Raw genomic sequence first — 27,617 nt, 5'->3', positions numbered from 1 at the left:
GGTTATTTGGTTGTGAAAATGTTATATGGTTAGCTAAGAGTGGAGTGCAGAAGTACATGGACATTTGCAGATAATGGAAACATCTTTGACTACAGATGAGATTATTTACTTATGAAACCCAAATAAGCCCATTTAGAGAGGAGTCAATTAAAATTATATTCTTGATAAAAGTGTCTTGTTGACACCATGTGTCATTTGTATGACCATGCCCCAGTTGTTCAGAATCTTTCTAGTTCTGTCCATGAAACCGCAAGCTGTTAATGGAGTAACCTCTGTGCCAGGGGTAGCAGTGGAAACTGTCCTGCTCAGAGCGTCAGGCTAGAAGGAAGGGTAAGGGGTGCAGGGGCACATCAGAGTCCAGAGAGTGTAGACACTTGAATATACGCTCTAAATCTTAGAGTAGGCAGACCACACGGCCATGTTACCAACTTCTGTCTTCACTTACAAAGCTTTCTCCTTGTGTGGGTATGGTCCCAAATTCTTGCAAATGTTTTCTGAGGTAAAGGGTCTATATAGTTAGTCTTAGTCTCTCTCTCCCTCTTTCTCTCTCTCACTGTGTTGCTTCTCCTCTGGTTGTTCCTGAGGTAAAGATAGAGGCAGCTTGGGGACTGGTGAGCTGAGGCCAGGAGAAACAAAGCACAGCCTGACTACATTATAGAGCCCTTAGTGTGTTCAGTACGGGGGCTAACATGTGCTTTGTGGATTTCTGGGAATCACAGTGGTCACATGTGCAGGAGTCAGGCACTTGTCCTGTTCCACTATGTGGCTCTGCTGCCCTGAACTAATAATGACACACATGGCCCACTTGTGAGCACCAGTGTCAATAACCTCCTCTTTAATTATATAAAAATTCTTCTGGAACGGATGGGCATGGATCTTACATGCATTAGGCAAGATGCTGGGAATATACACAGAAACAGCTACTTTAAAAAGTAGTCCAAATATCAAAGCCCGTGACTTTCCTGAAGAACGTATTTGTTAAGAAAAGCAGGTCTGACAGGGCTAGCACGTGCTTCTTCCCTGACCTTTATGTAGTGCCAAGCTTCTTATTTCAGAACCTGGGAACCTTTGTCTCCTTTAAAAAATTGTGTGTGTGTACACGTAGGTACATGCATGCCAATACATATGTAGAGGTCAGGGGACAACACTGTGGAGCTGTTTCTCTCCGTCCACCATGTGGGTCCTGGGACTGAACTCAGGTCGCAGGCTTGGCAGCAGGCTCCCTCAGTCACCGTCATTTCACTCCCACTTTCTCGTTTCTACACTCAGCAAATCTCATGATGGTCAAGGCCACTAAGACTAATCAAAAATATATTAACCAACCAGCAGTTTTTCCAGCGCTAATTAGTTCATTAAAATGTTTGCTTTTTCTTATTGTCAAGGAAATACTCCCAGATGGTGGAGTACATGGGTAATACTGAAACCATAAAGAGGTAAATTCTCTTAACTCACCAGACTCTACTAACAATTTGCTTTCCTTTCCACATTTTCTTTTAAATGTGTGTGTGTGTGTGTGTGTGTGTGTGTGTATGTTCATGTACAGAGGTCAGGTGTAACCTTCAGGCTCCAGCACTTAAAAGAGGTACTAAAGCTGTTTATTGGATAGATGAATGGATTATATCTGCAACCCTCAATTCCTGCTTCAAGCATCAGATTAATTCAACTGGCAATTAACAAATTTCAGATTATGATCCTCTCCATAGAAGATACTGTGCTTTAAAGTTCATACTGATTTGTGTACATTTGTGTACAGGTTTTAAAGACACAGAATACACTTTATATAATTTGGGAAGAATAACATCCTTTGGGAACTAATTAATAAAATGGTAGCAATTCTTGCATTAAAAAGACTGCATGCAGTGTGTAAGCATGTGCATGCCACTGTGGCTGCTCAGAGGACAGACAACTTTTACAAGTTGGTGCTCTCCTTCACTGTAGGTTCTGGGGATTAAACCCCTGTTGTCAGGCTTGGTGGTTAACATTTTACCCACTGAGTCATGATTCAGGGCCCCAATTCTTCTAATTCTTTCTTTGTTGACCCATGCGCTAACACAGTTGTCTCTCCTACAATATGCCAAAGATCAAACAATTTTAAACAAGATCTAAGAATCAGGCAGAAACAAGAAAACAGCACAAAGGAAATCTAGTAGTGAGTGTGGCTAAATATTTTTGATTGTTAATAAGGTGTAGAATGGGACACTCACTTTCCAGTTCCCATGTGACTATGACACCCCCTAAAAGGGTGATGCTCTGGGTGTGTCTGCAGCACTGGGCTTTCCCACACACCTGCAAGCCCAAGGGAAGGTCACAGCAAACAATTCAAACGACATCATCCAATGTCCTTAAGCTGAAAGCTGGCTGGCTAACTAGTCCCCATTCAACATTGCTTTTTTAGTCCCTATATTAGCTCTGCAAAGTCCATGTAACTCTGTGTGTTATTTGTTTAAAGAAAATATTTTGCCTTATTTTATCTAAAAAAAATTAAAAGCCAAGAGAGTCAAAGGCAGCAGCTTAGCATCTGCACACACAGGAACAACTTATGAGACACAGCAAGCATCGCCAAGAGGGGCTCCTTGGAGACAGAACTGCCAGAGTCAAGCTGCACTTCAAAGCTCAGGGTTTGCTGTTCTTTTCTCTAAAACAGCCTACCCTAAAACAAAAGACTGAGAAAAAGCTTCTAATAAGCCAGAAACTAAGATTGAAAACTAAAATACTAAATCATTTAGTCAAGTGATACAAATTTCAGTATAACCTAACAAGAAATACAACTTTTTGGACTTTCTAGTTAAAATTATGCTTAAAAATAGGGCAAACTCCTACTGATGGGCTGACGGCAAGCAGTTTCTTTCACAGGAAGGTCCTGACTGACTATGGATTCCTTTGAATCCTGCTTCCTGCTGCCAAGCAAACTAAGGCTGATTTTATGACAGTAATTCTGACAAGTAAGACATTCAGTTGGTATTATAATTTAATGTTGGTGACATTTAAAACATAATTTAAAGTAATATGATAATACAAACTCTCTAATTTTCTTATTGGAAAATAACTATATTTCAAATTTAAAAAAATTGCTATGACTATTTTACTAACCTGGGTGCATTATAAGAAATAAGCTTGCATGATATAACTAAAATATTTTAATATCCATAAAACTAACTTCCTTTGAAGCATACATGCACACATTGAGAAAATAGACACTCTGCTTAACAGCCATGTCATGCATGGCCAATGGTAACGAAGGTATGGGGATGAATGAAAGGACCAGCAGGTGCCAGACTTCTTCAGAGGTAGCAGCTTTTTTTTTTTTTTTTTTAATTTTCTTATCTTGGGTCTTGGTTGCAATTAAATACATATCAACAAATCAAAGGTTTATAAAAACTAACTTTAGCTTTAGAACTTTTTATGTTACTTACTCAGTATTTATACCATTACTTCGGAGACTTCTGGTAGGTCTATGGATAAACTCCATGCAGACCTTAATCTCATCCCTGAACTCAAGTGGTTATAGGGTAAAGAGCTGTTAAACAATTCAGAAATTCAGGGAGCCCTTCTCTGTTTGTTTTAAAAGAATAAAGATCCAGCTGGGGCTGTTTTTGTTTTAACATGGTATACCGAGTGGAAAACACCATACTGGAAAAACTTTCCCACAAAGATCATACACTAAAGCTGTTTCAGAATTAATACAGAATCCTTTACTCCTCCACACTTCCCCCAGAAGAAGACACAAGACAGACTGAGAAGAGGAGGAAAGGAGGATGAACAGGAGAAGACAAAAAGTAGCTGAAGTTGGCAGCTGAGGAGGAAAGGGCAGCCATTCCCCAAGGCACCCTCTCAGGGGTTAGCAAATGCACACCAGGTTAGTGATGATTAGCCCCAGACTCAGCCCTTCATACCCTTAGAGTCACAGAGTGTGGAGTACCAGGGGCAGAGCGCAGGGACGGGGGGTACTCAGGGTTTATGGAATCAGGAGAGAGAAACTGTTGAGCAGAATTGACAGTCATGTGATAGATGTGCTCAAAGTTGCTCGGAGAGGAGATCAGACCGGAGTGGTGATGAGGGGATGGATAAGGGAAACCTGGCTATCAAAAACAAAGAAGGGAGGAAAAAAACGGTGTAAGGTGATGCTAATGGATCAGGGTGAGTGATCCCAGACAACATGCACACAAAGAATAAGGCAGTGTCTCTCTCAGAACTCCCAGGAAAATTCTTTCAGACCTCAGAAAGTCAAATTCTGTAATCAGTTACTCAAAACAGCAAATTTTCAAAAGACCACTTGACATCATTCCCATTTTACCAGTTGAGTGAGTAGCAGCATGGCTTCCAGAGATCCAAGGAGCTTTCAGAATCTTCAGATTTTCTTATGTGATACAACAGAAGCATTGCAAAAGTCTACACAAAACACTAAGTACAGAAACAGCAAGAGACAGCTAAAAGGACAAGGGAACCTTACATCGTTTCTAACTAGAAAGGTATAAACCTACTTCCTCAGACTCTATAGCATTTCCCAGTTCTGAATTTATAGGCCTACAATATGCCCTGGCTTTTAGTGATATTATTTCCCTATAATAAAGACAGTGAGAATTGTGGGCTACACTATTTCTGGTTTGCCTGTAAGCAACCCAGCTCATCTCCATTTAGATACTCCAAAGAATAAGCTTGTTTCCAACAAGGGAAAATTCTGCCTTTGAATGTTCAAGTGTGGTTTTTAAAAGGCAAATAATATAATAATAGAGTTGCAGAAAAAAGTCTGAAGAGAAGAATGTTTATCTCCTGATAAATATTTACTTATGAGTGTACACATGGGCAATGTCACTTAGTGGGCCAGCCATTTCCTACAGTTCTTGAAGAACAGCTGTTTCCAGAACACACCATCCCTTCACTACAGGGAGACTGAAAGAGGAACTTAAGAGCATGCCTTACTTAATAAAGCATGAGATAGATGGTAAAAAAAAATGCTCAGGACTTACCTAAGCCTAAAAGAAAAGCTTCTTTATATATGACAGCGCTTTAACTTTAGAAATGTGAATAAAATCAGTATTTTCTAAGGCTGTTTTCAAAAAGAAAAAATATTGACCTATATCTCTATTTCTACCCATCCATCCATCCGTCCGTCCGTCTGTCAATTCCCTCCATCTTTGACTTTAAGAAACAAAAGTATCTTTTTGGAGGGGAAGGTGCTAAAGTGTTATGGACTGAGCCCAGCCCCTCATGCATACACTATCAAGGAAGCACTTTATCACTGAACTGCACCCCCAGTTCAAGAATAAAAATTACTTCTTAAAGATGCTACTGAGCTCAGCATGCTGAGCCATTAAGAATCTGAGAAACAGGTATGATGCACTGTGCTAGGGAGACGGTGACCAACACTATGGTGACAAGTTACTCTCACATTAGGTTGGAAAAACAGTTCCTGTGTTTTTAGCAACCACTTAAAAACAACAGAAACCATAGGTAGCTAAATGGTAAAGACGGTTCAAGGAAACTAATTTAGTATATCTTCTAAGACTCTTTATGTTAGTTTTTCTTCTCTCCACTCACTAGAATAGAAACGGGAGGTATAAATCTGATCCAAGAGGCAAGAAAGTGACTGTTCCAACCTTTCCTGCCCTTTCCATACTTAAGACAGAAGTGATCTTATTTCAGGATATTTGGCACAAATGAACAGTTACAATTCCAAAGATCCTTTAAAAACTTTCTAAGGCCGGGCGGTGGTGGCGCACGCCTTTAATCCCAGCACTCGGGAGGCAGAGGCAGGCGGATCTTGTGAGTTCAAGACCAGCCTGGTCTACAAGAGCAAGTTCCAGGATAGGCTCCAAAACCACAGAGAAACCCTGTCTCGAAAAAAGCAAAAAAATAAATAAAAAAAAACCCAAAAACCTTCCTAAGGTCTTCAGGATTTCACAGGAACACGACAGTGGTCTGAAAACAATGAGACACGAACACATCTGGAGCACATGTTCTTTGCACAGATGGTAACATGGCTTTGGGGCCTGAAAGCTCTTACATATGATACTAGATAATCATATGTAATTCATCCTTTTTGGGGGAGGGCTGATTCATAATTCCATCCAAGTGGAAAGAGCATACTGAAATGAGACTGCATTAAAATACAAGTTCTCTGTCACATGTGAGAGCACTCTTACAGACATGCACAGTGCTACGGTGTTTAACAGTGTCTACGTCTAGATACGCATGGTCCCAGGCTCAAAGTCAGTGATTAAACAGAGGACTTTAGAAAGCTAGGTCAGGAATCCTTTGCATGTGAAATGAGCAAAGAAATGAGCAAATAACAGGAAACAAACAGGAATTTGGACACAGGAAATATCTGATGCCTACTACATGTGCAGACGAAGAAACAGCTTCATAAATGTACATCTTCCTGGAACTATAATAGTGTTTATCTTACATAATAAGAAAAATTAAAGGAATAGAAGACACATTTAAAATGACTGAACTGGCAGGGAAAAAGGACTAGTGTTAATCCGGGGTGGGGGTGGGGATGGTGGCTGTGGAGTTAACAAAATCAGGGGACAATAAATACCCAAAACTAAGCAGTCTAATTATAATCAGTAGTCAGCATGGAAGGTCACGTAGATGGGGCCATTTGGGGATGAGCGGCAAACATCATCTGAAATTGCTTTGGTTAATAGTAAAAAATCTTTTCAACAACAACAAAACATAACTTCCTGGTGAGCATGGTGATTGGTACCTGGTGCACCTAGAAGGCTGAGGCAGGGGAGACAGGCTCAAAGTTGAGGCTAGCCGAGGCTACAGAGTAAATTCAAGATCAGTCAGGGCCACCTAAGGAATACTCCCTCTCAAAACAATCAAGATTTCTTTAAAGTATTAAGAGAGGGAAAGGAGGAAGAAGTGCAGTTAGGCTGGGCATGGTGGTACACGGTGGCACATGCTGGTGTTCCCAGCACCCAAGAGGCAGAGGCAGTTGGGTCTCTTTTGAGTTTGAAGACAGCTTGGTCTTCAAAGAGAGTTTCAGGTTAGCCATGGCTACACAGTAAGACCCTGACTCAAAAACCAAAACCAAAACCAAGAATAAAAACTTTAAACAAAAAGAAGTGAAGCTGAGGGGATACTCTGAGGTTTCTTACAATATTTGAACTGCTAATTTAGAATCCAAGGTCCATGCTCCATTGTATGTGAAGGTTGGAAAGACCTTCCGAGGAGAAACAACTCCTCACTTGGTGCAATCCTAAGCAGAATAACATGAAATCCTGATATTATTTCACCTTAAGGAAAGTATTACAATGTAAGGGGTACAACAGAATTTCTATGAAAGTTTTCTATAATTTCTATGATTCTATATTTTTACATAAAAATATGGTAAAACCTTTCTGGGTGCAGCGGAATGTGACAGTGAAAGCTGACATTTGAATTGTAAAGGTTGGTACCTGTCAAAGCCTTGCTACTACTGAACCAACTTTGATTTAGCTGGCAAGCTAGTCTGCAATACATTTCTGTGTCTGAAGTTAGTTATCTCTCTACTCCTCAGTAATGCTAACTACACATTTATGAAAAAAATCTATCAAAAGTTCAAAGAAAATAAGTATACTGCACTTGATCTTCCACACACAAGCTGTGAATACAGTCACATTTAACTGTTTGTTATAATTTAAAGAAATTCTCTCTACTTAAACATTTTGTACTTGGCCCTGTAACTTTCCCACAGGAAAATGAAATAGCAAGAACAGTAACAACAGAGGCTTGGATCTTGGGACTGTGCTGTGTGCTGCTAAGACACGAGCATGAGCAGTGAGGACTTTGGAGCAGTGTTAGGAGGGGGAAAGGAGACCTTGAGCTCTCACTCCAGGTGGAAGCTGAAGCAGAACAGCTTACAAACACGGCAGCACGCGCAGCAGCTCTGCTGTCTAATGTGTTTGGCCTATATAAAGATCACCGTGATCTCGTCTGTGCACACTTGATATTCACCCGGCACAGCTAACAGAAATCTAGATCCCTAAGGGTGGCTACTGTGAATGACTTAGACTGCCATGGCTGCTATCATTGGCATCATCACCATCATCATCATCATAAAATGAAAAAGCAGTAAAGCATGGCCACGTGACTCTGATATTTACAACAAGTATTTTGGCTAAAATGAATGTAGATTCATTTTTTTTCTCCCTAGGAAATAAGAGAAAAGCTCCCTTTATAACCTAACTTGCACACTAGAGTTTGCATTACACGTCACATTTTATCACTTCTCTCCTTGCTTCTACCACTGGTGTTGCTAATGAGATTAGCACAGATGTCCTTAGGAAGAGATTAGGATCAATATTCATAGTCCTCTCTGAAACTGCCATAAGATAGAAATTATTCTTAAAATTCTTTGCCCAATTTAGCTGATATCCCCACTGACCAAAGGGTCATACTCCATTTTAGTAGTTTGCTAGAGGTGTGTGACACTGGCATTTTAAGAGCAAACAGGCCTGGATAATTTGCTAATTCCACTAGTAATTTTAACCTCAGCATAATGGGTCTGTGGATGCAATCTTCATGTTGTTAAAATACAACAATCTTCCTATGTTATATTTCTTTTTACATATAATTGTCCAGGAAACATGCTTGAATTGGAGCAAAGGAACAAGATTTAATTGCACAGTTAGCTGAGAGGTGTGACTATGAATGATGAAGCCCATGTGGACTTCTGCAGAGAAAAACACCCAAGTATCTGTATTGAACTGAGTACAATCTTACGCTTTGGTAACTGCGTCTGGGACTTGTGACAGAACCTTTTCAAATATGGCTGTTTCTCCCACTAACAACAGCAAACTTGTATTAGCAAAATGGGGAACTTTCCTAGGGTAGAAAACCAATTAAGAACTTTTGGGTTTTGATAGATTTCTGAATTGTAAGTTTCTTCTATGATGTAAGCCACCATGTGTCTTAAACATACTGTGGCACACACTAAGACCATGTCCTCACTGTACAACGCATCCTGAGAAGCTGTGCATGTATGTGAGCCTATGTTCACGTATCACCCACGCACCTGCACTGACTCCTCACTCCATTCATGTTCACACCACTCCTCATGCCTCTTACCATGGGCAGGTCTTTTAGGATCTGTATTCCATCTCCAGGACCCATGTGTGCTATGTGGTTAAAATTAGTTGGGTTAGAAATTAATTTATTTCTCATTTCTGGATCTCGTAGCATCTCCCTGTAAGGTAGAACACCTGTTTAGAAGTTTTTTCACATTTAATCATTATAACTTAAAAAATTAAGCATACTTTGTTTTATAAAAATAAAGATATGATTAGAATAACAGAATATATTAATATTTCAATTCCTTAGATTGCTTTTAAAAAAAAATTAAATAAGAAGACCTTAAGATTTAGGGTTTGTTTGTTTGTTTAAACTGTTCAGTGCTGGGGATCAAAGCCTGAGACACACACATGTATTAGGTTCTGTACCACTGCGTTCCACCCTTGCTGGAAAGGGCTCCTTTAGCATGCATCAAAGATTCCTGTTCTACTTTGCAGATACATGGAATATTATATGTGCATCTTTTATAATAGATAACATTTTAGAAATGGTTTTAAATATAGCTACATCTGTTTGCTCATGGAGAATAGAGTTTTAATCTCAGTTTCTTTTTGTTTGTTTAGTTTTTTTCCTCTTTTTTTTTTTTTTTTTTTTTTTTTTTAAGAAAGGGTCTTAGCCTTTAGCTCAGAGCACGCTGGCCTCAAGCTCAAGGTGACTCCTGCCTCAGCCCCTTGAATGCTAAGATTACAGTCATGAGTCACCATGCCTGGTTTCTGTACTTCTTAAGCATATATAAATTTACTATATGCACAGATGATTTATAGTACAAGTTACGCACAGCAGAAATGATAACGCTTCTATATACATACAGAAATGAGTGAAATTGGTACTTTACCCACTGTATTCTCATAACTTTGACAGTATTAATTAAAATGGCCCTGAGGGATGCCACTCATGAGCACAGAACCCCTGCAGTTGGAGAGACTCCCGAGTGTTACTCGTGCTTGGCTCTACAATTTTAGATCACAGCTGAGTGACAAAATTTCAGATACCAACTTGTTCTTCTCAATTGTTTCTAGCTTGTCCTCTGGGTGATGGCAGCATGGACAGATGCCGTCAGCACGGATGGATGCTGGGCACAAGTGAACCACATACCTCCTCTGCTGCATCCTTTCTTCCTCCGGGACTCTGAAGGAGTAACGCCGCTTGTTGTTGATATTTCTAACCATTTGTTTTCGACTATTATCTGATGTTTCAGGAACTACAAGTTCATCCCCTTCTGTGAGAAACAAAATAATGATATTGTTTAAATTGCTAAAATTCTTTATATCTATTAATTTCTGACATTGCAATCAACTGAATAATATGTACAACTGTGACAAGAGTTATGCATTGAAAATAAGAAAGAAAGCAGTAATTTTCAGTGGAATATACTAAAAGATATATGCTAAATTAGGCATAGCTTACAAAAACACATTCTTATTTTTAATTATAAATACAAGATGCTACATGTTTGCTAGAAGAAAACTAAAGCTGTCTTGATGCTACGGCTTTGACCAGCCACTTCTCCTCCAGTATCTTCACATTGTTTTCCTTCTCCTGCAGAGAGTGGGTTCAGCGGCTCCAGTCCACTGGAAGAGCAGTACGCCCTCTGAACTGCCGAGCCATCTCTCCAGCCCCATTCATTTCACTCTTAAAAACAATGCCCCAACTCACTTTCCATAAATTATTTTCTCCATCTTCACTTTCTAGGCTTCCTGTTCTAGGTCCTTATGCTGGGGATTCATTCCTATGATCTTTTTTGCCTCTTCCCACATTATCTTCAGTACTTCAGAAGCACTGTGCAATAGATGGAGATTCCCGAAGATCCCCCCAGAAGGAATTCTGGACAAGTGTCTATATTTAGAACCTACAGACTAGGTTCTAAATACTACATACCCAGCCATATCTTCTCTATTTATCAGGTGCGCCACAGGAAAAGAATGTGTGTCAAACACTTTGCTTACACAGCCATACAGGCTTTACCAGGATTGCTTGTTCACAGCTTGTCTTTACTGTCTGCCAGAGTTTGACAGCAGGCATCACACACTCCAGAGTGAGATATGCCTGAGGCATTCATTGCATATCCAAATACCTTGGACTGATGTAATATTTCCACTGAATTGATCTTATTAATATATCCCTTACCTGCCATCTTATTTTTGAAATATATTAATCTAACAGTCTCCAACCCTAAAAGATTTAATGATCCTTCAGTGTTTAAAGGTCGGACCTAAAATAATAAAAATAAAATTAGTATTTCAATAAAACCTTTAAAAATTAAATCATAAAAGTTTTAGTCTATTAAGAATACACCATTAAGACATTTCACTTATGTTAAGTCAAAATACAGTTCTTTAAAACATGTCAAGTTAATAATTCTTACCAGGAAGGTATATATAATTTGAACAAACTAATGCATCATAGTAATAGTTTAAAGGAATTCTATCCTGGACAAATAAATCAAGTAGAATATATAAACCTTAAAATTGACCATTTAAAAATCATCAGAGACCAAAAAACTAAACTAAAAAATGAGCACATTTACTTCATGAATTCTTATCACTAAACACTGAATGCCCATATATCTGCAGATAAAAGAGTAGATAGGGAAATTATCACTGATAAACAGCGATGGAGGAACCAGCCATCTAAACCAATATGGCCAGATCCCTACTTGACACCATATATTAAAACTTAGTTCTAAGTGGATCACAGGCATATGTACAATAATAGAAAGTTTACTATGCACAAAATACTGCACACAGCAACATATGGGAGTTAGAAGGAATATTTTTGGAAGAAAATAAAGATTGTATCTTTATGGTCTTGAAGCAGGAAAGTTTCTTAAGAAGAGAAAAAAGAAAAACCTAAACAACAGGAATAACATCTTACTTCAGTAAAATTAGTAATTTTGTTCAGGGAAATACACTATGAACATGAGCAGATGTGACAAATGAGGAGATTATCCTCTGTGTTAGTAACTCAGGACCCACATAAAGAAGTCCAATAAATCATGAAGAAAAAAATATGGAAAATTCAACAAAAAGATCAGCAAACATAACCAGGTATTGCCTATAAGGGAAAGTATGAAGGGGGTTATCACAGTTAACTGGGACAGGCAAAACAGTACTTCAGTGACACACTAGTTTACCACAATTTACAGAATGATGTGTTAGGGATAATATGGGTCAGAGAGAACCATAGATGATGCTGATGTGACTGTCATTTGTGCTAATATTTTGGAAAATGGATGACACTATAGCATATGGTTCAACAGCTGCAGCCCCTGCGCCTTAGCAACCCCACTGCGAGGTGATGGGGCCTATACTGAGACATATGCAGGAATGCTGACAACAGCAAAGAGTCAGCAGTAATTCAAATGCTGTCAACCAGATAATAGATAAACACTAAAGTATTCACCCAAAAGACTATTTTATAGTAGTGAAAAACCAATGAACTTTATGTAGTACATACAGTAACATGTATGAATCTTAAAAACACAATAAATTAGCAAAGATAGCAAGAAAAAGCAGTAATTTCAACAGTTTAATAAATGGCAAAAACAAACAAAACTGAATAATACTTTACTGAGGAATTCTTAAAATTTCCAGCTCCTCTATTTAACGGCAAGCAACAGGATGAGAACACACACAACCCTGGTAAGGTGTGGGCCACAGATGGGGCATGTGGAAGCAGTGACGCTGGGATATTGTGCTTAGGAAATTAGCAGAGCTCACAGTGTTATTCAGTTTACAGGACACATGCTTGCATATTGCAAATGTTGTAAAAAAATGAAATACAAAACTGTTGCCAATCCAAATTTACAAATTTGAAGATGATGTATTTGTTGCTTTACATAATGTAGCATTTTTTCTGAGGGTTTATGTTACTAATATGTCTTAAAATTGGGGGATATTTTTGCCTATGGTGGCACGTCTTTAATCCCAGCACTCAGGAGGCAGAGGCAGGCAGATCTTTGTGTGTTTGAGGCCAGCCTGGTCTATAGAGTGAGTTCCAAAGCAGCTAGTGCTACACAGTGAAATCCTGTCTTGAAAAAAAAAAAACCTGAGGCATATGTTTAATGATCTTGGCTGCCTTATTTCCCCTGTTCCTCTAACCTGACCTTCAACTAATGGCACCTACACTATACACACCAAATGTATCGATATAACATGATTGCTTTTCATTTCTGCAAAATAGAAATTCCATCCTTATAAAAATTTTCCTTGTTAAGGAAATAGAAATATTAATATAAAATGTGTCTTATTAGGCATATGGGAAACCACTATTCTTTTTTTTTCCTTTTTTTTTTTGAGACAGGGTTTTGCTGTAGCTTTGGAGCCTGTCCTGGAACTAGTTCTTGTAGGCCAGGCTGGCCTCAAACTCACAGAGATCTGCCTGCCTCTGCCTCCTGAGTATGCTTGGATTAAAGGCGTGCACCACCACTGCCTGGTGAAACCACTATTCTTAAAACATTAAGACACCTACAAAGTTTTGATTTTACATTTCCAGCCATAAAATGAAGGAATCGATCCCTGACTATTGATACATGCAAAGTATACTCCCTGAGTCCTTTAACCCAAAGCAGAAGGCAATACACTGACATTTTATGTGCTCTAGTTGCTCATCACAAGAAAAATCAGATTTTATAGGGAGAAATTAAATTCAATAAATACATTATGGTATTGGCCTACCTATCATAAACTAACCAGCTTAGAATTAACCTATTCTCAGAAAGACAAATACGTAGGTTTTCTCTCCTAGGCAGTTCTTAGATTTTATATCGATACATAAAATCATTTATGTATATATGATACAAAAGTAGAAGTGCAATTGTCTAGGAAAACCAAGGGGAAGGAGAGTGCAGAAGACACAGAGGTCCTTGTGCTCACAGATAAGTACTAAGGAAACCAGGAGTATTAAGCAAACAGGGCTGTCTCTTCACAGGGAGAGATGTATATAACCTGTTTTCCACCCAGAAGGCTGGGAGTGGATGTGGTTAATAGCCTGGTAACCTTTGTGATATGTATGACCAAGACTGCATCCACACCTCAGACTCTTAATTTGTCACATGTGGTTAGTCTATAGTGCCCATCTTTATGGAAGACATCACATGTACTTTACAAAAAATTTCAACATAGTCATACCTTAAGCTTTATTGTACACATGGGACTAGTTATTTATCAACAAGAAACTTTTTTCCAAATTGTGCTATATTTAAATATTCCTAAAATAAATTGCCCAGTATCAGATTCTCAAAGTTTGAACCAACACTGGCTACTGAGTGTGTTGAACTGACTTTTTCTTGTCTTACAAAGATTGATTGGTGGTTGTAGAGACCCCCACAAGAGAGGGAGGGGGAATAAAAGAGAGAGTAGTGGGGCTCAGAGATAGTATGCTCAATGTACAATATGCACACTCTTGAAAATGTCCTTATGTAACACAGTACTATGCACAATGAATATCTGCAATAAAGAAATTAACCAACTTGGCCCACATTTAAGTGTTCCATTACCTTTTTGAGAGGAAGAGTTTGTATCCATTCCATGGAGTTTACATCAAAGACATCAACTGCATTTTCACTATAAACGGAGAGATAAGGTGCATTGTAACCTGGGGGGAGGAAGGAAGGTACAACCTGCTGATTATTGAGAATTATTAAGACCCAAACACTTTGAAAGGTCTATCCTAAGCAACTGTAGAGTGGAATCGTTTCAAAACCCAACAGTTATTATACATAGGAATGATGTTATATAAACGTTTTGAAGTGAGCAGGACATAAAGCATGAATGAAAACTGATATGCCATAGCTCAGATTATAAGCCCAATACAGAAGAAATCAATGAACACACCTTGTCTTATGAGAAATTTCATGGCATTTTAAAGTATTGGTCTTTTAAAGTTAAACTGTTGACAGTGAAACACACAAAGTACAGAAAATTTCACCTAAGTGTTCTGGTCTAGAATGGTAAAGTAAAATAGGCATGACATGTGACTGGCAGCTGTGTGACAGGAACAGATGCTCAATCCACACTTGTGGAAAGAATGGCGACACAAGCAAAAAGTAAGCGATTGACTCAAACTACAGTTATGACTAGAAATGTATTAGCCTGACTGACTTCACATTAGAACAATCAGGAGTAGCTGGCTCAGTTATGAAACAGCATTCATTTACCCATATGTCACTGAAAACAACGTTCATTTCAGAAGAAATAAAACACTATAAATAGTTAAATCTAGGTAGGTTAGAGACTTTTGATCATTTTCCTGTCATAAGAATGCAACTATCCCGAGACACACTCTTTCACCTAACTCACCTGGACTGCCCTGCCCTCCATCCTTCCTGCTGCAAGGGAGAGGTCCTTGACTCCTGCCCCAGTAATTGTTTTACTGGACTGCAGAATTCCATGCTCTTTGGGTCGTTTTGGGACATCTTATTCTACTGTCTGTATTTCCCAAACAGTCCACCTTTTCCTACTGATTCTCTAATGGCTTTTTCCTCTTCACATTTAAGCAGGCTTAAGAGGCTTCCATTCCAAACAAAGCAATCTGGATCAGACATTCTCTCCCCGAACACCTGTAACAGCATCCTATCTAACCACTTACTCCCAGGAATCTTCCCTATTTTGTGAGGCAGACAGCACTGCATCGATTTCACTCATGACTTCATCTCATACAGTAAAATATGTACTCAACAGTGATTATTATTCACTGATAAAGTATTGAATGAAATATTAATATTTTAATATTCAAGAAAAGAGTGAAATAAGTAAATTTAAATCTATATATATATATGTACCTATAAAATATAAAATGAAGTAATACTTCTTATAAAGGTCACTTTATATCTTCCAAGAACATGTTAAACAATGACTTTGTAACTTACCCAGCATAAGTCTTATAAGCTACTTTTTCTTAAGGATACTATATTTAGGGTGACAATGAAAAAAAAACGATTTGGGATTATTTTTAAACACAAAAACATGTAGTTAAAAATGTATCTCAGCAAGTTTTCCATAGAAAGATTAATCTTACTTACAAGCATTTAATTTTCACTGTTTGTCTAGGTTTTACAATATATGGTTATTTTACTTGATCAACATAATTAGTACTTGGGGGAGACCTTAAAAATGACTAAAAAAACAAGTTGTTAGTAAAAATGATTATATTTAAAGTAAGTGAAAAGGCAAAAAGGGACAAAGATAGACAAGAAAGAGAGTCTTACAACAAGAGGAAGGATTTGCTGGCCACATCAATTCTTGTTGTCTAGATCTTCGGCCCTGGCAGTCCGTGTATATCCCAATGCTGTTAAAACACAGCAAATACTCTTTGTTGGATATCTCAACTGCGCAGATAGCATCCATTGGTTGATGTGCAATGAATGATAGTGTGTGGTCATTTGAATGGAGCATATTGCATGGACTTCCTTCTCCATTCAGGGGGTATCTGAGAAATCCTGACTGGAATCCTACACAGAGTTGCTCATTGAAGATGGCCATCCACTGGACGTTACTTGGGACTTGAATTTCCTTAAATTTCCTGTGTCGGGTCTTGCTCTGGAACAGCTCATAGCAGAGGACCTGTCTTTTCATAGCCACACACAGGCAGGACAGGGCTCCATGGCGCACTTTCCCAGCAGTTATGGTTTGACACCCTTTAGTTTCTGCCAGCTTATAAAAATCTGTCTCTCGTCCATCCAGAGCTGACATAGGAAAAAGTCGGACATGGCGATTTCGGCCTGAGATCACTGCAACAAGCTGATCACTTGGAATGAGTTCAATCTGATGAATTTTCTTATTGTCACCAACTCTAATAATCTCTACAAGAAGAAACAACAACGTTAAATGCAAAACGAGTTTATTAATTATATCCAAATTAAACACCAAAGTATATAACCCAATCCATATTAAAGATGCATACACACAAAAGTATCTAAGAGCAGAAATCACAGAAGAAAAAAGGAGGATAACTGAACCCATTATCAGATCATTTAACCTACCAATAGCTGATAGTTGGTATTGATTTCAGCACTGGGATCTTCCGAGTCAAGGCAAAGAAGTCCTGTGTAAAGCATGCCTATACTTCACAAAGTTTGTTTATTAGTACTGAATTCTAGCAACTTCACCATGGAGTTCCTATCTTTAAAATCCAAGTGACTACAACTCATGTTCCTCTTTAGGTATTTCTTTTTAAAATTTTATTTTATGTATGTGGGTATTTGCCTACATATATGTCTGTGCATCACTTGCATGCCTGTGTCCATGGAAGCTGGAAAAAGGCATTGGATACCCTAGAATATAAGTTACAGATGGTGTAGGCTATCATGTAAGAGCTGGGAACTGAACCACTGGGTCCTCTGCAAGAGCAGACAGGGTCGCTGAACCATCTCTCTAGTTCCATCTCTTCAGGTGTTTATGTGTACGTGTGGCCATGTATGCATGCACAAGCATGTACATCAGACATCAGCCTGAGGTGTTCTTTCTCAGGAGCTTTCTGCCTTCAGTTTTCGTTTTTTTTTTTATTAAAAATTTTAAAATTGTGTATGTGTGTGGGTGCATGTCACAGCATGGGTGTGGTGTTCAGAGGGCAACTTTGTGGAGTCAGTTTTCTTCTTCCACCTTTAGTGGGTTCCAGGGATCAAACACAGATCACCAGGCATGTATGGCACCTTTATCTGCCAGTCATCTTGCCACACCCACCTTTGTTTGCTAAATCAAGGTCTCTTACTGGGACCTGGGATTTGCTAAGCAGGCTAGGCTGGCAAGCCAGTTACTACCAGTCCATCTGCCTTTACATTCCCACTGTTGTGATCATAAACATACACTACCATGTCTGGCTTTTTATGTGGGTTCTGGGATCCAGTGCTATATGGCAAGCACTTACCAACTGGAGCATCTTCCTAAAGCTTCTCAAGGTATTCCTATGGGGAACAAACTCATCAAGCTTAGTGACTGACCTGTTTGCTCAGGATCTAACCTAATATAAAGACAGAACTTACAATGCTATGTTTATGAAAAGCAAATTCAATTGGTTTTGCTTTATTTCACTCAGCATTTTATTTCCCTCTAGGGAGCTAAAAACCTGTTGCACTGAACCATGGGGAACTTTAGACATTTCTTCTTAAAGCACTACTAAGAATGAGAAAAGTGACTTTGTCTTTTATGTGCAATCTTTAGACATGAGTGGAACTGTTCAGTAAAACAGGAGAGGGGCAGGACATAGAGCTTTAAGGGTAATACAATTGAAAACCTTTTGAGTTAAAGTTGGGTGTGGTGGCACATGCCTTTATCCCTAGGATAAAGCAGGCATATCTGTGAGTTCAGCCAGCCTGGTCTACATACTGAGTTCTAGGATAGCAAGAGTTATACATTGAAATTCTGTCTTAAAAAACCAAAAAGAAAAAGAAAAAAAACCTGTTGAAATTCAAAACATATAAAATTATATCTGGAAAATTTTAGTAACACAATCCTGCTCTTAGAATTTAGGTTCAAGAGTTTTCTAATATATAATTTAAAATTATTTCAGAATAACTGGGTTTTCTCTTACCATCTTTGGTGACATGCACAACAAATAATCCTTCTTCATTTCCCAAAGCTATCCTTTCATGATCTATTTAAAACACAAACATAAAACTTTTTAATCAGATAAAAATGTCAGGATAACAGAATATATCAGATAATTAAAAAATTTGGTGTTAGAATAAAGTTAAATAACAAAATCAAAATACAATTTATATTTCCCTTCAGAGTGCAGTATAAATATGTCATCTCTTTTAAAACAGAACAACAGCTAAAAGTCTGCTTTAGTATCAAAGGAAGGAAATACTTATTCAATAATGAGAAAACTAAAAACCCAGTTTGAGTATCATAGACATCGACCATTCTAGAAACACTGTGAAAGGCAGTTTAATCCTGCTCACTAAACTTCTCATATTTACTGGACAGCAACAGAAGTGGAACACGCAAATAACAAATGTACAAAAAGGTAAACAAAAAGGTAAACAGAAGTTGCTATTTGCTGGTGACATGCTCTATATTCTATGACTTCAAAACTCCTCAAGAACACGTATTACACGTGAAACCCACACTCTGAGAATTAACTTGTTTCAATTCACAAAAGTAGAAAAAAGTTACCAGGTTGGCTTTTAGCACTAGTGCTCTTTAAGAAGACAATGCACGTCTACTCCTAGGAGGGCTAAAACACAGATCTGACACAGGTCTCATTCACCCACACACATCTGACACATGCCAGACACGTTGTAAACAGTGGGGCCAACTCAACATATAGATTAGTAAGCAGTTATGGGACTATGATGACTGCTATAAGTGCATACCTATGATTGCAGCTGCCTGCGTTGTTTTAATGAGGGGTAGGGTGCTGTCATAGGCCTCTTTGGGAACATACACAGAGCGGTCTCTGAATTTGTTTTTCTTCAAAATCTTGTGTAGTTCACTCAGGACTCCTACCCACTTACTCTTCTCATTCTCACTGTCGGCAAGCAGCAGGATGGAACATTTGTTACTAGGTGCTGAGAGCTGGGAAGCTGTGACCTAAAACAATTTAATATTCACAATATTAGAAAACAGACATCTTTTATGCTAGCCGCGGGGTTCTGCTCATTTGTTTAGCACTCACAGTAAAATGAGCATTTACTAAATTATCCCTTTAGCAAACTTTAGCTATGCTGAATTCGAGTGTCTCACTGGAATGTTTAATTCCAACAGTAGGGGTTGATACAAATCAAAATGTTACTATCACTTCATGCTCTGTGTTACAAAATGTCATAAAAATGTATTGTACACATTGATTTAACAAGTGACACTTAAAATTATCAAGTATCATGGAGAAAAACACTTTACCAGCATTATCTCATTCAGCCCTCTTAACAGCTTCGTGAGACAGGAGCTATGATTATATACTAATTTTATATTTGAGACTCCATGATAAAGAGAAAGTAAGTAACTTATCAAGGGCATGAAGTTAAACATGATTCTATGCTCACAAACATATATCATTCTGTTCTGAAAGTTTCTTGTACTTCCTAGCAATCCTTCATGTTATCATCGGAGAAGGTTAGATCACTTGAAACAGGAAGTAAATAAAAGTTTGTAAGTCAGAGCACTTTTTAATTATGTAACAATAAAATCCTGCTGCAAATTAGCTACAGGCAAGGGAACCTTAACAGACTCCCTTGGGAGCTAGGGGAGAATAAACAGTTGGTGGCCTTGAAAGCGAGAGACTACATTTAAATCTTTGAACGTTCTTACATATAAGATTCACAGACAAATAGGAAGGACAGATAGAATAGAACAGCTTTACAAAAGTGTGCTGTTTACTTCATCAAGACAGCTACCAGCAATTACCTGTATGCAATAATGAGAGATAGACAGATCAAGACATATACATATATAGAGAGACCATGAATATAAAGAGGAGAACTGACATTGGCCAGCTGACAGCCAGAATCAAAGTCACAGATGTGAAGAAAACATTATTTTGGATGTTCCTGTCCCAAATAACCTGGTTGCGATCACAAGAGGAACATCAGCCAATATTGTAGACAGTGGAAAATGCCCCTACGAAAGTTTTGGAGTATTTGTTTTAAAGGAATAGACAACTGAAACACATTTTTAAAAATAAGAGTTTTACAGAGACAAATGCCTTTGTTTTTAAGTTGAGAAACCTCATGTGGTAATATTTTGAAGATTGAACTGGGATTCAAAAATGAAGAACATGAAGCATATTTTAAAAGCATATTTATACATTCTACAAGTCTTAGCATAATCTTGTATTCATGTAAATAGTGGAGTACTAGGTCTGGGTCTTGTCCAGTAACTCTATGGTTTATACGTAGTAGTAAAACATACTCATTAAAAACAAGTAACTAGGTGCTGGCTCAGTGGATAAAGCACTTGCTGCACAAACCTGGAGGGTCAGAGTTTGGATCCCCAGAAGCCAGGTTTAAGTCAGGTAGGTTTGTCTGTTATTCCAGCACTCCAGAGGTAGAGATAGGGATTGCTGGGGCAAGCGAGCTAGCTAACTAGCTATAGCTGTGAGCTGCAGGTTCAATGAGACTGTCTCAGTATGTAAAGAGGAAAGCAATCAAGGAAGATATCTGACATCAGTTTCTGGCCTTTACAAGCATGTGCACACAAACATATATGCACATCATACACAATATACATGCAAAAACTTGAAGTAATTAAGTGCTCAAGTCATACACAGACTTACTCTAAATATACAGGGAATATCTTTTCGACTTGCGTGAATAACATCAGAAGCCAAGACTGAACTCACAGAAAATTCTTCATCTCTGAAATAGAAGTTAAACATTTAGGGTTATTACATGTTGCCTGTGTATGGTTTTGCTTACATACCCAAATAACATACATGAAGCAATCCTCAAAGCATAACTGTATAAACACCCAAGCTCAATTTAAAACGAAACAAAACACAAGACTTCCCCTCTAGTGACTGACAGTACTCAAGGTAATAATCCATCAGGAGCAACCTGGCACTTTACACTAGACATAACTGCTGACTCATGCAGACACACAAGGCACACTGGCAGAAGGGGTTTTTAGTCTCCACAGTCCCCAATGGACTCTCACACCTGCCATAATAAATCTCAAATGACCTCAATCAAGTTCATCTGACACTGTGACTTCAGCACCTAAAACAATGATTTATCCTTGACCTGTTGCCATCTTGGCTTTTATTTATTTATTCAGGTTTGTTTGTTTGTTTATTTAACTGTGTTTTTCAAGACAGGGTTTCTCTGTAGCTTTGAGGCCTGTCCTGGAACTAGCTCTTGTAGACCAGGCTAATCTTAAACTCACAGAGATCTGCCTGCCTCTGCCTTTCGAGTGCTGGGATTAAAGATGTGCACCACTACCGCCCAGCTGTCTTATCCTTGTTTTAACAGATGGTTTTGCTGTTGTTCGTGTTATCCTTAACCTTAATGTGGGCTAAGGAGCTCTCTTCTGCCTAGCTCCACCCCCCCCCCCATCTTTACATTCAGTCCACTAGCCGGTCTGCCAAATCTCTCCTGCTGATATTCCCTGTACCAATCCTTCCATATTTTACTGTGTTTCAGGCACCAATAGGCATAGCTGGAGATGTGCATTTTGAGCAATGGGTGTGTCTGAATTAGAGGCATGCGTAGGATACATCAATCAGGAGTAATGGCTGAAGCTGTAGGAGAAAATAAAATCTCCCAGCACAGTACCTGGAGCTCCTAGAAAAGGAGGAAGAGGGTGCTCAAGAAGAGTCTGGACAATGGAGTTAGACATACAGATTCTGGGGCTGGTGTGAGATGTTATGTCCTTTATTTTCACAGAATAACTTTGCACTTCTCGATGATGACAGGTGAGCACGTATTTAGGATTCTTATGTCATAATCTTTAAATGGGTCTTTTAGAGTCAAACTTTGGCTTTTAGAGCCACACACTCAACACCTAGACCGACTTGCCCTAGAACCACCCCTACCTCCCTACTTTCTAGTATATTATAGGAGCCACAGGACTAAATCCAAAAATTGACCCCAAATTAGGCTATTTAATACGAAGCATAGTAACATAAAAGAAAGACCATAAACTACTTCCTATGCTGCGATGACACACATCTTCATCCCTTGGGGCTTACCTCATGTCAATCACTTGACTAATGACAGAGCTGGGTTGAGATGCTTTTCCTTCCGCAATATCGTAGAGAAATAGTTTGAAGTCACAGACTACAGCCAATGCTCTCTGCCACCCTTTCTTCACTCCAGCTGGCTTAGGGATCTTGGTTTTGTTTTAGTCAGAAAAACAAACAAAGACAACTCAAATAAAAATGACAGCATGAGCCCCTGGTCCTGCTCTAGGTCTACTTTCTAGCTGGTAAGGCAGCAAGTGGGACACAGTGCCACTAGTAAGGGGACAGTGAGAACACATTCGTCAGACCCTGGATGGCTTTATAAGCTTTAAATGGTACCAGTTCAGACTGACAACTCTAAAATAAAATTTATTCAGCTTTTTTTTTTTTTAGAGAGAGAGATAGCATAAATAGTAAATTTGGTTGTAAGAGGAAAATGGCATTCACTTCCCACTGGAACTGTGCCTAGGATGGTAAGCTTATGTCTTAATATTTCCTAACACCTCAACCACAGTCTACCTCTCAGGCAATACCAGAGGTCCAAGGCTCCATTATGGTGATTTTGACATTCGTAAATCTCAAGATACAGAGAGTACAGAAAACTCTGTGCTACTTCAGAATTTATTTCCAAGTAATTATGACTCTAGATAAAATATTATTTAAATGAGTTTGATTCACTGAATTTTCTGTCAAGTTGTGCTTACCGAGTAACTGAGCAGAGGTACTCACCCTGACATGGCCCTCATATGCTGTTCCTACTCCCTTCTGTGGGTCTATACCAAGTGGACCTTTAGTCTGCTCAGGAGGAACCGGACAAGCGGTTGGTGCTTTGTTCACACACGTTATATGACACGAGAACCCACACACTTTTGGAGGGAAAAAGGACACAATTTAGATTAACAACAACAACAAAATTCACTGGGCACTAATTGCATCCATGGTGCTAGTTAGATGAATGCCGATTTTCTATTCTATTTTATTTTAAACAACTCTTTTATCACTAGGGAAACAGATTCAGTTGCCTGTCAGTCAGAAATTCATTGAAAAGTAGTAAATGCTTTTTATTATTTATATTATTATTCTCTTTAATATTAGTGATAAAATTGAGAAGCAAATGGGTAAGACAGAACAACAAACAAAAAAATCCAAACCTTGTAAATAACATGGCTGATTTAAACTCATAATTCCTACCAAAGTGGTCTCTGAACACATTTTTAGCTCTTTATTCAATGCAACTCGTCATCAGCCCTGAAATTCTCTTGCAGAGTTACTAATGAACACTCAGCTACTTGATGTCTCTATCAGCAACGATGAACTGATTAATTTGTGTGTGTTATTCATGCATGCGTATGTGTTTGCCTGTATATGAGTACATGTTCACATGTATATGAGGATGTGAAGCCCAAGGCTGATGTCAGGTATCTACCTCCATCTGTCACTCCCACCTCATTTTCTGAGGCCAGGTTTCTCACTGAATCTGGAGCTCAACAACCCTTCAGCTGTCCAGCATGCCAGCACCCTCAAGATCTCCTTTCTACCTCCTGAGTCTGGGATTACAGTTGGGCAACCTGGCATGTGTGCTGGAGACTCAAACTCTAGCCCTTATGCTTGTGTAGTAAGCACCTTATTCCCTAAGCCATTTCTCCAGGCCCTGTATCTGGCAACTTTTACTGACTGTTTGGAAACAAGTGTTTCAATGACTATGAAGGTGTAAAGAAATGCATGGAGTTGTATTCTCCACGTTTTCACTACCAGAGAGGCTAAGAGCTAACTCTACTGAGCATTTTCTAGCATCTCTGTTCCACACTACTTGTTCAGAGTCACAGAGGTGACAGCAGCAGTGATGGCATTCAAACTCATTTGTCTGCTTAAAGCCTGGACAGCCAGTTGGCAACAGTACTGTTATAAAGCCAAGAAGTCACCTTTTCTTTCCAGTTCTTACCTTCACAGGCACAGCCCTGTCTTATCAAACCAACCATCAAGGAGGTGCACTGATGGCACTTTGTAGGGGAAGTGAAAGACTTCACGAAAAATTGATGAGTCTTGCGCTGTAAAATAATTGATGGAAAAGTTAATCCTTCCAGCTCTCATTGCACATCCACATGGAACTGCAGGCACTTCTCACGTACCAGACAAACCTCAAGCACGCTGCACATCTTGTACTTTCAGGGTCTTTCTTGAAAATAACTTCTAGCATTTCTGATAGCTTTTGTCAGTGACTCTTATTTTATAAATATTGGCTCTTTTATTCTAATCTGTTGGCCCTTTTTGTACTTGAGTCTTTCCTCCTTCTTTCCTCAGTTGACTGACAGAAATGAGATTCTTTTTCTATCTTTAAGTCATTGTCTGATCCTTGAGTTTACTTTATATATCTGAAATTTCTCCCTTTAATTCCAGCTTTCTTTGGGATTCTTTCATCTATTACCTCAAATCTTCCTTTATCTTGCATCTTTAAAGATACTATTATTATTATTATTTTTTGGGGCAGGGCGTATGTATGCAGGTGCCACAGGACTTGTGGAGGTCAGAGGACAGCTTTCAAGAGTCAGTTCTTTTCTTGTGCTCTGCTGAGGCAGCATGTCTGGCTGTCTCTGCTGCTACACTGTGTACTCCAGGTTAGCTGGCGCTTGAGCTCCCAGGAGACCTTCCAGTCTGCCCTTCCCGTCTGACGGTCCTAAAGTTACAGATGTGCACCATGGTACCTGGCTCTTCACATGGGCTCTGGGGGTAGCTTGCGTAATCAGGTTGCACAACCAGCACCTTCGCCAGAGGGGTCATAGCTCAAGCCTGACATCTTCATTTCTGAACTTTCCCATCTCCAATTGGTTATTTAAGTTCCTATCATTTAAATAAGCCCATTTCTTTTATTTAAACATTTTGAATATGTCTTAAGTGTTTTCCTGCATCCTTTACTGAAGCTTTTCATCTCTAATTTGAAGAAATTTTAGGTCATTATTTCTTCAAAAATGATTTTTGTGTTTGTGAGTCACTGTATATGCCAAGTGTATAAAGGTGCCCTTGAGGTCAGAAGAGGGCATCAGATCCCCTAGAGATGGAGTTAGAGGCAGTTGTGAGCTGCCTGATATAGGTGCTGAGAAAGGAACTCTGGTCCTCTGGAGAACAGTGAGTGCTCTTAACCATCATTCTAGACCCTCTCCTATTTCTTTAATTCCACGTTTTTCCTACTGAAAGTCACACTATATTATGTAAATGTTGACACCATTCCTGTCATATACCTTAACTTTCAAATTTTTCATCTCATTTTCTAACTGACTTGTTTTTCTATTATAGCTATTCTTCTCACTGTTATTAAAGCTCTTTATATATCTCAGCAGTTAAATTCTTTTGTCAAGTTCTTCTAGATTATTTTTTCTTATCACTGCTTTATCCTGTCTGACATTACCCATCTTTGTAAGGATATTTATTATTTTCATTTTAAATTCATATTCTGTCTTATCTCAATATGTAATGGTTTGTGGTTATTCCTTTTTAGCACGTTTTTGTTTTTCAAAACAATGTTTTTCTGTATAGCCCTGGCGATCCTGGAACTTGTTTTGTAAGCTGGCCTCAAATTCAGAGATCCACCTGCCTCTGCCTCCCAAGTACTGGGATTAAAGATATGTGCCATCACCACCCAGCTCTCTTCATACTTTTTAAAATTAGTTTTCAGAGCCATTGCTCACATTCATTTGTGATTATTCATAGTTTATGTTCTTTCTTTCCATAGGCCTAAACAAGGAGCTCAGTCTTCATGTCTTCCCATACACAGTGCCCTGGTCATAGTAGGATGGGGGTACTTTTTGCTGTTTGATGAAACTCAGGCTCATATTCTTTGAAGAGAGCTTCAACTTAATGCTTTTATCAGGTGACAAAATAAGGGTTCCTCTAATAGGCTATGAAACACAGAATTTAAGAATTAAATATATTGTATATTCCTTCCAATATTCAGAATGGTATTTACATTTATTATTAAATTTATTTTTTTTCCTAAGTTTTTTATTTTATAGCTTTGAGGAAATCAGCAGCAAAACTCACGGCAAATATCCAAAGTAGAAGAAATACACTCTCATGTTTTAGAACACAGTATGTTTTGAGCAAATACCTTAGGTGGAAAGCCAGTTGAAGCAGGGCATCCCTTTTTCCTTAAGGTTGGCGTGTGAACTGGAAGTGGAGCACAGTCTGCAATCTGAATTCCAGGCAAAAGAGGAAATGAATGTCGTGAAAAACTCACTTTATTTAGGAAACAACTAGAAAGAAACCACAGCAAATAAACCAACAACATTTCAACAAAGCTAAGGAGACAGTGCCTCAGCTCCCTGAGGTTCAAGTTTTCCCAGAACTGTACTTCAAGTCTGAGCTCACAATATTTACAAATGATTTATTTTTTGATTATAATAATTTCAATTTGGAAATTTAAATTTAAAAAGAAATAAATTAGAAAATAAAATCCAGAGAAAACAAAAATCACAGCATGTAATTTACACAAAAATGAAGATATTTTCACATTCGTTCAAATTTTGTCACATTGATCCTTCAAAGTAACTGAATATTTAAGAAAGATTTATTATATCAATTAATAACATACACACAAGATTAACTTTTAAACAACTTTTTACTGTACTTGAGTTCGTGCATGTATGTGTGTACGCATGTATATGTGTGAGTCAGATGAATGCATAAATTGTCAGAGGACAACTCTGTGACGTCACTTCTCTGCTTTTAACTTTTTGTGGGCTCTAGAGATGAAGCTCAGGTTTGCCCAACAAGTGCTGTACTTGCTGAGCCATATCATTAGTCCTAGAAGATTCTAACTACATGATTTCCACATTTAGAATATATTATGTATATGGAATATAATTACATAGATCTGAATATATGGAGATTAGTGGGATTTTTAAACAGAAATTAATTTTAAATAAAGGAGTTAAAATTATATATTA

At 38.5% G+C, this 27,617-nt stretch overlaps 1 protein-coding gene across 8 annotated transcripts in view; it reads right to left on the bottom strand.

Annotated features, from left to right (window-relative positions):
- Positions 1–27,617, bottom strand: part of Cdc42bpa (CDC42 binding protein kinase alpha) — a 204,282-nt gene that overhangs the window by 5,940 nt on the left and 170,725 nt on the right. For 5 of the 8 annotated variants that reach the window (XM_050143069.1, XM_050143076.1, XM_050143070.1 and 2 more), the window contains 12 exons: positions 26,780–26,863; positions 24,620–24,725; positions 23,407–23,543; positions 22,687–22,826; positions 21,274–21,355; positions 19,376–19,592; positions 18,589–18,651; positions 16,268–16,861; positions 14,558–14,655; positions 11,188–11,272; positions 10,156–10,279; positions 9,058–9,175 (listed from right to left, as the gene is read on the bottom strand). In XM_050143069.1, the coding sequence (XP_049999026.1) occupies positions 9,058–9,175; positions 10,156–10,279; positions 11,188–11,272; positions 14,558–14,655; positions 16,268–16,861; positions 18,589–18,651; positions 19,376–19,592; positions 21,274–21,355; positions 22,687–22,826; positions 23,407–23,543; positions 24,620–24,725; positions 26,780–26,863 (1,848 nt within the window). Of the gene's footprint in view, positions 1–3,893; positions 4,080–9,057; positions 9,176–10,155; positions 10,280–11,187; positions 11,273–14,557; positions 14,656–16,267; positions 16,862–18,588; positions 18,652–19,375; positions 19,593–21,273; positions 21,356–22,686; positions 22,827–23,406; positions 23,544–24,619; positions 24,726–26,779; positions 26,864–27,617 lie in introns of all 8 variants that reach the window. The other 3 variants (XM_050143074.1, XM_050143075.1, XM_050143077.1) reach the window with 1 other exon arrangement.

Source organism: Alexandromys fortis, unplaced genomic scaffold (genome assembly GCF_014885135.2).
Source record: "Alexandromys fortis isolate MF-2015 unplaced genomic scaffold, M_Fortis_MF-2015_v1.1 scaffold_51, whole genome shotgun sequence".
NCBI lineage: Eukaryota > Metazoa > Chordata > Mammalia > Rodentia > Cricetidae > Alexandromys > Alexandromys fortis.
Note: the sequence above shows the minus strand (reverse complement) of the source record. Positions and strands in the feature narration are given on the sequence as shown.